This window comes from Lissotriton helveticus, chromosome 7 (genome assembly GCF_964261635.1).
Source record: "Lissotriton helveticus chromosome 7, aLisHel1.1, whole genome shotgun sequence".
Taxonomy (NCBI): Eukaryota; Metazoa; Chordata; class Amphibia; order Caudata; family Salamandridae; genus Lissotriton; species Lissotriton helveticus.
Window position 1 is genome coordinate 584,453,553 of NC_136068.1, and position 14,562 is coordinate 584,468,114.

The window sequence follows — 14,562 nt, forward strand, 5'->3', positions numbered from 1 at the left end:
CTTCAATCCCTCCTGATGAGACTCTCACTTATAGAGCAGCGGTTGGCAAATATTGAAAAAGTAACATTGGCGACTATAGACTATGTAAAGTGTAACAATGTGACTTCTGGGCAAGCACAAGCAAATAATGGTCAAGTGGGACTGCTGTCTAAAAATGTTGTATTGCCTCCTCACCCGCTGCCGGGACCTGTGATTAGTCCAACCCAGATACCTACGGCTGCCCCCCCTTCCCCGATAGCCATTTGACAATGGCTAACAACGAGAAAAATAAAGTGGCACAGCACCGTCACCAGCGCAGCAACACAACTAGATCTATCAGAATTGATTTGCCCCCCGAATCCAGTCCATATCTAGTGGTACCTGAACAGACAAATGCTAGTGAGGAATCCAATCTGTCCCTTAAAAATAAAGTCATAGACTGGCTCAACAAAAACAGACCGCTCCCGTCTCACACCAGTAGTGAAATCCTGCTTGTTTGTAGGGTGTCATGGGTGGGTCACAGGGCCAAGAATATTTTGGGAGACTTTGTTTTGGTAAACTTCAGGGAGCAAGGACCGTATCACACATTTGCGAGTGGACACATTCCAATACTGGGTCAGCCATACAATCCTTCCCACTGTCTTACTTCTATCCCCCTGCCCCCCCGCGCTGCAGGCCAGGCATCGATCAAGACTGGAGGCTAGCTGGGCCTCGGACAGGGGGTGGGATAATCAACGCCAGGTATGGAGAACCCCCTGCACCCTTGGCTAACTGTACTCAAAATACATACAGCTGTCTAGATATGGTAGATGGACTTCAGTATAACCATGAGGATGCAACTGGGGCAGTCTCCGAGAAAGTGGAGGCCATACCTGGGAATGAACTTAAAGGAAACCCCCGAACCACTATTGGAGAACATCCCGAGGGAAGTAGTATGGTAAATACACTGACCACACCCACCTAAATCAATTACCTGCCACCCAGTGTCAGCAGCATTGAATTGTCAGCAAGCATATTGGTAGAGGGTAACTCACGGGGGTCACATGGAGCTTCCCACGACTACTGCCTCGGACCATAAGACTCACTTAAAATAATATCATGGAATGTCGCAGGGCTGCCCAATAAACTGACTTGTCCTGACTGGGGATCCTTTGTGGACGAAAACGACGTGTGTCTCTTCCAAGAGACCTGGGTCCGAAAAGAACAATTCCGGGGGGTCTTGTTTCGTTCTATGTTCCGGCCCAATGGGGGGGGGGGGGGGGGGGGGGGAAGAGGTCACCCGTCAGGAGGTCTTACCATTTGGGTTGGTTCTCATTTGGGCTGCACTGTCAAGACTTTAAATACCCACTCTGAAGACATCCAAGGTGTAGTCCTCGCTTGGCCAAATGCTTCCAAGCTTGCCCTCATCAATGTCTATTCTTGCCCGGTTAGCTTAGCCAGTGAGTCTAGGACTATTGAGGAGTTGTCCCACTTTATGCAAACCATGCCGAGCGATATCCATCTTTTGGTAGGGGGCGACCTGAATTGCCATTATGAGCCTTTGGAGGGTATGAAGGATGATGTTTTATTGGCAGAGGATAGCTATTGGTCCATACCTCCGACCCAGGCCCCACCTCCTAGGGCATGGTCTCCTCTAGCCAAACAGATTACGGCTTTAACTTTAAACTATTCCCTACAAGCCTGTAATGGCCGCACTCCTTCAGACACCCCAGTCAGGTGTACTTTTAACAAACCCGGACATATGTCACGTCTTGATTACATCTTGGCTGAAACTCGGTTATGGTCTAAGGTTATTGATCTAAATGTTGTTACTAGAGCTGAGAACGACCATAATGCCCTAATTCTAGAACTGGGCTCAATTCAATACTAGTAGGAGTAGCACTCCATCCTTGGGGTACTGACGCCAGGCTTACTCTGTCCAATGACAGGCGTAGAGTTAGATGGCACAAATTAATGGAACACCCGGAAGAACGTGGGAATCTATATAATTGGATAGTTCCCCTTTTTGTCGAGGTTGATGTGTTAAATACTCAACCACTGCCCCCTGATTATCATACCAAGCTGGAGGCTCTCCATGCGGATTTAGTATCTAACCTGGCAGAGGTACCTAACCCCCGGGTGACTAAGAAGAACAAAAGGGTCCATCAATGCACTTGGTATAATGCAGCATGCAGGAAGACAAATTCAGAGCTAGTACAGGCCATAAAAAACAATAATAAACCTGAAATTAAAGCCAGGAGAGCACATTACAAAAGCCTGATTAAATGTGCAAAGGAAGAGTGGGACCATGATAAGTGGTCCAGCATATCCTTCGCGTTAGCAACGAAAGACTCCCGGAAATTCTGGTCTATAATTAACAATGGTTGTGGGGAGCCAAAAGCTGCCATTGAACCGAATATAGCAGCAGAAGACTGGGAAGACCACTTCCGGGCTCTGTATTCCATTGAGGTCCTCTCAGACACCCCCGAAACCACATCTACACAGCCAGTTTTTTTACAACATTCTGAACCGGAGGAGTTCACGATGAAGGAAGTTTGTAATGCAATCTCTAAACTTGCCACAGGTAAGCCCCAGGCCTAGACAAACTTCCGGGTGACCTCTTCAGGCATGAGCCGGAAATATGGTGTCCTTATCTTCAGATTCTCTTCAATGCGGTCCGGAGAGGCATGGCGGTGCCCTGTACTTGGCTGGGCGCAGAGATAGTCCCCATCTTTAAAAAGGGCTCTCCTCTGCTCCCAGCCAACTACAGGCCCATCTGCCTTATTGATGTCCCTCAGAAGATCTTTGCAAGACTCATACTGGACCGCTTGCAGGATTGGATAGAGGAGCACACAATCCTTATCAAGCAGGATTTAGGAAGAATACCTCCACCATGGACCAAATCTTTCGTCTGTCACTCCTGTTTTGCAAAACGGTGAGAGTAGATGGTGGCAGCCTCTACATGGTATTCGTCGACCTTCGCTCTGCTTTCGACCTAGTTCCTCGGGGGAAACTCTGGTTTGTGCTCCATGATCTGGGAAAACCGGCTCATCTTTTGTCCATACTGATGAGGCTACAAGAGGCAAACTTTGCCCAAGTCAGATGTGGGAAAAATGGTGCACTGACATCTCGATTCCCTGCTGGCAGGGGGCTAAGGCAGGGTTGCGTGCTTGCACCCACTCTGTGCTGCCTCTATGTCAATGGGGTAGTCACGCACGGAGTACAGTACAACGATGCTCCAAAGCTGGCCAGTTGCAGGGTCCCTGCGATCATGTTAGCAGACTACACCCTCCTGCTGTCCAAATCCCCAATGGGAATACAGCGTATACTGGACGGCTTTGCAGAATTCTGTAGCGGTCGGGGACTGGAGATTAATTTGCTGAAAACCAAATTCATGATCTTCAATCCCCCTGCCACCACCCGGCCAAACCCAAGCCTAGGTACTACAAGCCTGGAAAGGGTATCGACTTTTGACTACCTGGGGGTCCCCATTAATGAGAACTTGACGTGGGGCCCCCTGCAAATCAAGTCACAATTAAAACTGGCCCAACTCGCAGGCGGAATTCTCAAGCTATCCAACAAGTCCACCATCAAACCCGTTGGTCCCCCTCTGGAGGTATACAGAACACAAGCCAGGGGTGAGATTATGTATGGCGGCGAACTATGGGGATATTATTGCAGGACCGAAATTACTAAGATGGAAAATAAATTCTTAAGACACTTGCTAGCATTACCATCTAGCACACCACTCCTCCCTCTAAGGCTTGATCTGGGGGTCAGACCCATTGACGAGGAGCTAGCACTAAAACCACTCGGGTTTTGGCGCAGGCTCTGGGTAACTCCGGAGCTATCAGACTACAGGCAGGAACTCCAAGAATTACTGACCCTTTCTAGTACAGGGAAAATTCCCTGGCTCACATTCATAAAGAATGAATGTGTAAGGCTAAGAGTACCAGTCCTATGGTCTGATCCGGAGAGGGCTTGCAAAACGATCACTCGTACCCAACTCAAGAGGATCTTTTGGGATGATAAACTTACTGTTGCACTCTCCAATCCCCAAGTCGGCACCTTAACTGCTTCCTTTTTAATGATCAAAGATTTTTATTATTTTGAGGACTTTATGGATGACATATACCTTATTTTAGCGAGAAAATTGTATGTACAGTGGCGATATGGTGCTCTACCTTTGCGAGCCTTTACTAGTAGATGGTCATCTTCTGCTCCGAAAAATTGTCCTGGGTGTAGCTGTGACATGGAAACTGATCTCCACGTTCTCTTCTTTTGTCCAGTATACCACAAGCCCAGGAAGTACTGGCTCGTACCATTGTTTAAGAACCTGGGTTTTATACAATGTATGTATGCTTTTAGAGTACTAAAAACAGACACAGCTAGACCCACTGTATTCGCTGTATCGCAATTACTGGCAGCAATGTGGCACTAGCGAAGGTATTCGAAAAAAACCTGATTAGGGATGGCCAGTTAGTAGAAAGAACACTGTCATTCCGTAATTCTTGTACATTGTAAAATGTTTCTCACCAACTATTTATTGCTCTCTTTTTAAAGTTGCGCTTTTTATTGGTTTGATTATTGCCAAATTGTCGGCACCTGGAAATTGCTGAGGAACTCATATTTCTCTGTCATAATGAATTGAAATTGCCATCCATGAATATTGCCTTTTTATGCTTTGTATTCTTTTATGGCATATTGCCGAAATAAAGATTGCTTGATGATGAGTAAGGTCTAGTGAAGGAATGGAGCCGTACCCGGCCCTCACCCATAACGCTCATGACAGATTTTTAATAACACGTTTTAGGCTCAACCTTTTACACTGTTTATTAGCTGAACCGGCAGGTTTTATGAACTTCTCTGAGCCAAAGGGTCCCTGCGGCTGCCATCATCGATCTCCGCAGGATACCCTTCATTTTGTATTACAGTGCCCTTTTTATTCATTGCCCAGGCGCCTTTTTTGAATTAGCCTGCTGAAGAAATTTAAATTTAGGCACGCCAAAGCCGCGCTTTTATATTTACAAATGGCCCCGACTAACTGACCATCCTCTCCATTACGAGCTTTTTAAGATTAGCATTCAAACTCAGAAACACTAGAGAATTGGCCGGAGGGAGTAGGGTCTAGTTGAGAGACAAACAAACTGACATGAACTGAAACGAATGGCAAATCACTTTTTTAAATCTATTATTATTGTCCTTTAAAGCATGACTGAATAACGTGTATTTTTTAGCATTTTAACCTGTATTTTCATGTCGTACTTTTATGGTGTTTGTACAATACTGAAGAAAGTGATTTGATTTGAAGTGTTATGTAATAAATAGAAGTATTTTTATGTAAACACTGTGTGGTTCTTTTTCATTTAACTTGCACTACAGATTAAACTGGTAAAACAAGCTGCTTAACACTCCTTCAAGATAAGCCTGTAGGCTGCTCTCCACAGCTACCACTTTGAGAGCTTTCTACGGTTACCGAGACCACTACAATCACCATAAGGGTTGCCTGGATTAGTACAGGATGCACCACTTGAATAAGTGTGCACCATATACTAAGCCAGCCTCCTACAGGCGGCATGACAATGTAAAGGTGTGCTTTTCTTAAATAATCAATTTACCTCTACGGGACCGTCTAAGAAACAGCTACCAATTTTTCATTACGGGCTCTGTCTTGCATGTGTAGTTGTGACCAGCTCTTCTGGTCCCAATCCAGACTTCGGTCGCAGTTCACATTCCACTTCTTTAATATATGGGATGATCTCCCCTGGAGTTCACTGTGCATTTATGCTTACTTACCTGTTTATATCTAAAGTACTGTAGGTATTGTGCTGATATCTCCAAGTAGGAGATATATTTATTAGACATACTAACACATTGGTATAACTGTTTTTATAGCTACACTGTGTGGTTCTTTTTCGTTTAACCTTCACTCTATGTTTAGTTCTAGTAAAACTAGCTGCTTAACACTCCTTGACTAAGCCTTAAGGCTGCTCTTAACAGCTACCACTTAGAGAGCGTTCTGTGGTTGTCTAAGACTACTAAAACCACCAAAATGGTTGCCTGGATTAGTACAAGGTGCTTCGCTTATATAAGTGTGCACCTTATATTAAGCCAGCCTCCTACATGTCACGTATTCAAACCCTTACCTAACCAGCAAAGATTGCCTCATTTAATCCTCATAGGTAGAGACTTGCCAGTTGCGGAAGAGACAAATTATCATGGGGGCGATTTCTGTCATTGTTAAGTATTTTTTCAACCATGCCTCAGAGGTGTCATTTTCATTCGGGAGAGGGAAGGAGATTTAAAAACAATGACGTTATTTTGTTTGCAACACTTCAAATGGAATTCTGTGAGAAGGGCTGACCCACGTCTCTCTTTCCCCAGGGAACACGTTACTAAATAGCAGTAGACATTACATGCATCATGCGCATTGCAGCGTAATTATTTGACAAACAACAGAATAGTTTATCCTTATATTGCACGTGGGAGCATGGCAGACTGTCACAAAGTGAGGAGCAGGGTGCCAACTCAGAGCTGGTAAATCTTAGACGGCAAGCAGGAGGAGCACAAAATAACAGGGGACCGGGCAGAGGTTCAGGCAACTTAAAGGTATTCGAATAATTCCAGTGCTGGGGACTGAAAGGGGTAAGCTAAATAGGCAAGGAGTACATACTTTTTTGCTCTAAAAAAATACAGAACATGAGAATTAACACACGCAATCTTGTTGTAACTGAGGAAGCCAAAAGACTCACAATCCGCAAGCAGAAATTGGCTCAAATAACAGTACTCCAGCAGAGAACTTAAAAATAAGATGTTTACCAAAGGGAGGTTTTCGTTCCCAAGCAGTCATCTGGTGTGTTGCCCCTACCTTCTAGATGAAGCTCAGAATGCAGACTTTGGCCACACAGTCCTTAGCTGCAGGACGGACACTGTGCCACCTCTAGACAGTGGGGAGATTGTAATTGTCTCTAGAAGGAATAATTCTGAGAAGGTGGCACGAGATATGCCCTATTTGCAAGAAGTACAGTAACCCTTAACGTTATTGCACACCAAAGAGCTAGTGTGATGCTGATATTTCCAACATTTTAGTAGCAATCAGCATTCTGTCTCAATATACTGGGCGCACCAGACACCTAAAGGGTGGATTTCTTTTACCAGGTTGGAAATCACCACTTGCAAAGGTGCGATGTAAAAAGTACACGAGCAGATGGAAAGGCATGCGTACAAAGCATTTCCCAATTAGATAAGAGTTCTGCAAATATTGTGGTGGCAGTTTGCAATCTGTATCCAGGGCAACAAACAACAATTTTAAAAGAAAAGAAAATTTAGAAAAAAGCATTGCGACGCAGCCAGTAATGGTTGCGTTTATTTTCTTCTGGAGGGTGGTGGTGGTGGCCAAGACGGGCAACAGAAGGTTTAGGGGTGAAGGAGAGTACCTAAACCACAGTGCGAGCAGTGCCTGGAACGCTGAAGGACACTAATCAAGCTAAATCAATCAGTACCCGATTAATTGGCTTGTTTCACTTCCTCTTCCATGCGCCAAACGAAAGTAGTAGTGAAAGGGCATCCGCTGGCCAATTAGGAGGCAGCAAAGAGTGATAATTAAGACAACAAATGGTAGGCTCCAAGCCCCTTATAGTCAACAATATCCCATGCAGCACATGTTCTCTCGGCAAACTCTGCACCAGCAGTCTCCTTACTACAGCTCACTTGAAGGAGGCTATTAACCAGTCAGCAGAACTAGAGTCCTTGCAGTCCCTCAGATAAGAGCATTCTCGCAAGAAATAAGTGCAACTCCAAGCAATGTTCTCAAAGAAGGGGGACACTCACAATACATGTGATAAAACCCAAGTGAACGATTTTACCTTTCAAAACAAACACTTATGAGCCACTGGTTTCTAAAATATTTTTTACTCCATCGAAAGAAAATACTGATGAAGATTGTAGGTAAAAATCACATGATCCAGCAACCACCTTTGATACACACTGCACGGGAGAGGTCTGGGCACGCACTACAGGAGGTGGGCATGTGTCTGCCATGGCAGAGCAAAGACACACGCTAGAAATCTGTACAAAAATAAGGGTTGAATCTGTTGGTTTTCTATGATGCATCATTATCAGGCAGAGGCCCACTGAGAAAATGAGGGAAACAGCAGCCATCTTTGTTTTGGAATGGCAGGAAGTCACTTCCAGTGGTGCGTCAACAGCCAGGAATTTGCTCCATCAAATGGAAAATGTCCAAGAGTTACAAAAAGTTGCAACTTTGCAGGCAGATTCTGAGTGTGGAAGTGCCAGCCTTATCTCCAGCACAGGACAACTTGAACATTTCTGAGCACTTTGAATATTGAGCCAAGTGTCTTGAAGAGCTGATGACAGAATCCTCAATCAGCACAGCAACGGGGAAGGGGGCAGACTTCCATTTGTAATCATTTACAATCAGTACAGAAGTTGCTCTCACCACTGTTTGTAAGCACAAAGACTGTCACTCACACATCGCGATAAGAGGTCAAACACCCCCAATCCTTAACTACCACACTCGCTGACCTGTATATGCCCAATGGTACGCAACACTTATAGCCATCAGAAATTTCACCCAAAAACACCCCTGACCTTGCTTGTATGCATGCCTACTCAATACCTGAGCTTACATATGTCTACCTCATGTAAACATACACCTACCTTCCTGAGCAAGGGCACACACAAGACTACCTGGGGCAAGTCACAGGGTGCCAGTGGGAACTACCCTCTTTCACTATAAAGCGGTAAGCTCACACATGTATGGGTCTACATTCACCTCTGCAGCTCATGATCTTACTGCCAAGCTGCATAGAGCTAAAGAAAGTAAGGGGGAAAAATAGAGGAGTGTGCTGCAGCTTTTCATGTTGTCCTGCACCAGCACGAGGATAATCAATAGACTGGCCCAGATTCATTGCCAAAAGCCAGTTCCAGGCCAATGGAACGGTCAGGATAATCTCTGCTTAAAACTAAACTTGTTTAAAAAAATGTGTTGAAAGGCAATCTGCAAAGTATACTGTTCTGGATAATAGCTCTCCTCTTGCTCAGAAGAAGTGGTCCAACATTTCAAAGTGGAGCAGTCCCGGCATGTCTCTGCTTAGTTTCTTCTACCAGATAAGATGAGGGCTGCTAAAAATCCAGGATCCTGGCCTCTATCCGAGGAAACGATGGGGAGGTGGGAAAAGAAAGGAAGAAAGGAAGGACAATGCTATTGGTCGGAGGGCTCTCTGTCAGGGTCAGGTTTGTTGGTTTGTCCGGGGGATGGGGTGTGAGAAAGAGAGGGCATTCCATGAGGCAAAGGGTGAGAAGCAGCAACCAGCCCATCCACAGTAGTTGCTGGCAGTCCAGGTGGTGCGACTCCAACAACCCCAGGGGGAAACCTGCAACCAACAAGACAACTGTTACTGGAGAGAAATAGAAACATGGATGAACCATTGAAACAGGAATAGAGAAAATCAAAAGTACTAAGAAGTAGTACATTATTGGAGTAAATTATATATATATATATATATATATATTCAGAAAACACAACGAAAACAGTACGTAACTCTTCCACACCTACTCTTAGTCTAGGCTAACAGAACGCCTTTTCTGGTTCAAGAACGAACCAAAGTACCTTTATAAAAATAAGGAGGAAAAATAAAATTTCCAACAGCTCTCCGGTATGCTCCCAAAGATCCCAGTGTAACACTCACCATAAATATTAAATATCTAAGATCTATTTCAACTGAATTTTGACAGCAATGGAGGCACCACAGAAAAGGGAAATAGTAACATAGAAGGGGGCAGGGGGGTGTCTGTTTTAGCATACAAGGTGTACCCACAGTGGAACAGGGGCGGCAGGGTGCTGATTTGGCATCAGGTGCCCGTTTGTTGTCAAAGGGAGTTGCCGTTCTGGCTGCAGGAAGTCTTCCGGGAGGAACCAACAGCTGGGCAGGTAAGTTGGAGGGCTATGGGACGTAGGTGCACCTCAGGTCCTCTTCTCCAGGGCACAGGGGCCGGATGTAGCGGCGCCTTTTGAGGTCAGATTTCAACTTGTACTCACAGGGTCCCCCGTGCAAAGGCTGCAGGTGACGTAGGAGAGTCCTGGAGGGGTCAACCCACAGTGTACGGTCACCCTGGAGCGCTGGGGACCCACTGGGACCAGTGGGGGACTGACTCGGGCCGTAGGTTGCATCGGTGGTTTCAGGCGTAGAGTTTATTTTTACTCAGAAGGCTAAGAGTCTCTATTTAGTGTTTCTTTTGAACAGAGTTGCTGTTCGCAGGAGATCCAGTCTTTGTTGAAGGCAATCAGTCCTCCAGGGTTTCTGGAGGTCGCTGGCTGCAGGACAAGGAGACTTGTGGCTCAAGATCGCTGCAAACTGCAGGTGGGCTGGTAGGGCTGGGGCCAAGTCAGTTCTTCTCTGCAGTCTCCTCTGCTGGGCGTCTTCTTTCGTCCTTCTTGGTAGGTTGCGATTATCTTGGTACAGGGCTGCCCCCAATAGGCTATTTAGGGGCGTCTTAGGGGGTCTCGAAGTCAGTGGCCAATGGGCTTACTCACCTTAGGGTGCCTACACCCTTGGCATGCTCACAACCACACGTGGGGGAGTGGGTGCAATCCCTTATCCTGATTGGAGCGTGCCTGCTATCTGCAAGATGGCGGGCACTGAAGAGTGGGCTTCACCTCTCCTCCCCACCTGAGGGGTTGGGTTGGCAGAGGTGGGCACACCTTCTAGGCTGATTGTTCCGGTCTGTCTTCCTTCGAAAAGGAGGGGAGACAGGAAGGATGCCTACTCCTGATAGCAAGAGAGGCTGAGGTCGCGTTACACAGGCGGCAAGGCCTTTGAAGCTCCCCTGCCACAGATGGCTCTTCCTGACGTGGGGAGGAGTGACCCCCTCCGCCCAGGAAAAGCTTTGTTTCTGGGCTCAGACAGCAAAGGCTCCCATCCCGGGGGTCCAGACATATCTCGTGGTGGCAGGTTGGTGTTTACCAGTCAAGGAACCAACCAGAGACTGGTCGTTTTTCAGGGGGCATCTCTACGATGACCCCTGAGTGCATTGTATAATAAATCACACACTGGCATCAGTGTGTGTTTACTATGGTGAGAAGTTTTCTGCCAAACGTCCCAGAATTCAGTAAAGCCATTATAGTCCTAAGGAGTTTGTAATGACAAACTCCCAGACGATATACTCTTTATGACTTTACTGCACTTACAATGTCAAAGAATGGACCTAGACACTGTAGGGGTACAGTGTTCATGCAACTGTACCCTCAACAGTGGTAAAGTGCACCCAGCTAGAGGGGTATCTTACCAGTACTATAGGTAGTGGGTTGCAGGCATAGCACACAGGAATGTGTGCCATGTTGACTCTTCACTTTTCTCTGCACCAAAGCACGCAGCCTGCAATGGCAGTGTCTCTGTGTTAAGTTACAGGACCTCTAAGGGTGGCAAATATGTGCTGCCGTCTTTAGAGGCCTTCCCTGTTCACAGTGCCCTTGGTACCCATAGTACCTTTTACAAGAGACTGACATGTGCCTAGAGAGGTGCCAATTGTGGGTACAAGTTACAAAAAGAAGTGGTCGGTTACATAACATATTCATAGCGTTCATTTAATCAGTAAATGGTTAGAAGGTACACATAAACCAAGTCAAAACTGAACTGAATTTAATTCAGCTATAAGCAGTGATATCCAATATTTACACAGTTATTTTGTATTTAATTCATACAATACATAACAATGGATGTGGTCATTGTTCAAAATAGTGCTCAGTGGGTGTCAAAAAGAGGGGTTCCAGATTCGGTAGGGTGTGGTTGGAATAGATGGAGGGACAAAGAAAAGGAATTGTGTCCTGTAGACAATTCAAAATTAATCTTAAAACATTTCCCGTCTATAATAGATCACGCTGTTCCCTATACAAACAATACACGAGGACCAAATATGGCAAATTCTAGTGTGACGTGTATGTTGGAGAGTACTGTTGTCGACGTTTCGACCCCGGTAGTAAGGGCGGGTGGTTCCTCAGTTTAGGGTCTTCATCAGGACAGTGAAGATAGTGTTAGTGAGCACATTCATTCAGGCGTGTAAAAGAGTCCCACCTCAGTTGGAGACTTGCGCCGGTGGTGGTGTTTAGATTCTTCTAGGTTAGTGAACACCATCTGTTGGTCTGCTGGAGTTAATCATGCCGTGGATTAACTCCAGCAGACCAACAGATGGTGTGTGAGAACCTCTCCCAGACTAATCCTTCTAGTTGGTGTGTGACTGATACCACACCTACTAGTACGAATTAAAGAATTTTCCAAATCCCACGCCAATTCCCAACCCATCCGGGACTGCAAACATACACGTCACACTAGAATTTGCCATATTTGGTCCTCGTGTATTGTTTGTATAGGGAACAGCGTGATCTATTATAGACGGGAAATGTTTTAAGATTAATTTTGAATTGTCTACAGGACACAATTCCTTTTCTTTGTCCCTCCATCTATTCCAACCACACCCTACCCTACTGAATCTGGAACCCCTCTTTTTGACACCCACTGAGCACTATTTTGAACAATGACCACATCCATTGTTATGTATTGTATGAATTAAATACAAAATAACTGTGTAAATATTGGATATCACTGCTTATAGCTGAATTAAATTCAGTTCAGTTTTGACTTGGTTTATGTGTACCTTCTAACCATTTACTGATGAAATGAACGCTATGAATATGTTATGTAACCGACCACTTCTTTTTGTAACTACATGCTGACCCAGGTCGGTGAACAAAGGGTTTACCCCATTATCACCTACCAATTGTGGGTACAAGCTACAGTTTTGCGAAAGAACACAGGCCCTGGGAACTCGACTGGCAAGAACCCTGTGCACATCAAGTCAAAGAGCATCAGAAATCTGGCAAAAAGAGGGGGTATTACTGCAACAGAAACCCAGCATCCTACACCTAGCCCTACAGTCAGAGGAGAAGTGGACCAAAGGTGTCCTTATGTGCACTAGGATAGGGAGTCCTGCGCCCCCCTCTTAGTTTAGCTGGACTGGCACCCCTAGTACCCAAGTGCAGCTTCTTTGTCCCAGGACCATTTCCTACTGAAATCAACACGACAACAGACTCCAAAAAGCACCTCTGCACCTGGACGCCCTAGCGCCTCCAGAGGTGACCTGTTGGACCTTGCCCCGTACTTAACTTAAGTTCAGAAGATTGGTCCTGTAAGTCGCTACCAACTACCCATATGCAGTATATGTGTTGATCGCCACACGATAACATTAAAGCATTAGAGACAATACAAGTGTACTTACCTGATTTCTTCAATACTGCCATTTTAAAAAGTACTTACTGAAGGAAAGTGCCTTTTGTTTGCATGGTTGCCCCAACTCTCTAGCCACATGCAAGTTCCTTGTACAATGTGTCCCAAGGGTACTGTGACCAGTGATGGCCTCTAAGGACTGCAGCACATATTGGGCCACACTTCGAGGTGCTACACACACATACACCCTCCCACCCACCCACCCCCCTCCCAGGATTTGCTCACCAACAGACTCTGGCTCCGGCCAAATCTGCACCACTCTGTACCAGACGCCCATGGCCAGAGTTTGAGTGGCCCAACACCACGAGGAGGTCTCCCCGGCGATCCGGACCTGGGATCTGTTGATTCTTGACCTCCCTCAAGTCTCCTGACGATGCCTGCAGCCCCTATCTAGAGGAACGCCCGACCGAGACCGGAGCCGGGAAGGAAAACCTGATGCCAAAAGACATCCCTGCACCAGACGCCCCACGACCTTGGGTGGCCCAACCAACTGTGTCTTGGCATCCCACGACATCCCAACTTACCTCTCCAACCGGTGGTCGTCTCCAGAAGATCTTCTTGCCCGAGCCTACAGTGTTTGTTCTGACGGGAGCTTCCTCATTGAAACCACAAGGCTCCCGATGTCGATCAAGCACCCTGCACCCAGCCACCCCAGTGCCGCTGTGGGTGAATCTTGTCTGCAATCTTGGATCCCCTTCGCCTTGAGCTAAACCCTAGGAGCTTTACTATCAAAGTGGCGTGCCTGTGAGCAGCCCCCAACCAAAGGCCCCTATCCCCCATTGGATAACATTGGGCCTCCGCACTCTACACCCGGCTGCCCTGCATCCTTGAACCTGGTGGAACCCTGGTTTTAACGCCAGAAATCCAACTCCCAAGACAGAGTACTTACCTTAAAACCGATAACCTGATTTTCTACCATAGTACTGCATTGACTGCTTTTTTGAGAAAAATGTTTTGAGTGGAGTTGGAAATTGTATGGGAAACTATGCAACTGTTTAAAGAAAAACTGACTCACTTACCTTTTATGCAGGAAATGTCCCAGTGTGATGTCTAGGCACATCACACTGAGTAGAACACAATCTGAAAAGTAATCTAAAAGTAATCAAATTAACTGAAAAGTAATTTCAACTGCTTCTGAACATTAGACCTAGCTGTAACAAAGCCAACTGCATTCCATTCAACTGTACCATCCTTAAAAAGTACAATTTTACTTACCTGCACCAAGTCTTGCTTGTTTCTCAAAATAAAATACAACTAAGAAATATTTTTATACAAAACAATTGGTCAGAGTTCAGTCTGAGTG

The 14,562-nt window shown here is 45.9% G+C and overlaps 1 protein-coding gene across 5 annotated transcripts in view; it reads right to left on the reverse strand.

The window, feature by feature from the left end:
- Nucleotides 1-7,853: 7,853 nt before the first annotated feature.
- The window catches only part of LOC144768779 (C-terminal-binding protein 2), a 103,763-nt gene continuing 97,054 nt past the window's right edge, over nt 7,854-14,562 (reverse strand). For all 5 annotated transcript variants that reach the window (XM_078652708.1, XM_078652704.1, XM_078652707.1 and 2 more), the window contains one exon: nt 7,854-9,353. In XM_078652708.1, the coding sequence (XP_078508834.1) occupies nt 9,182-9,353 (172 nt within the window). In that variant the 3' untranslated portion in view covers nt 7,854-9,181. The remainder of the gene's footprint in view (nt 9,354-14,562) is intronic.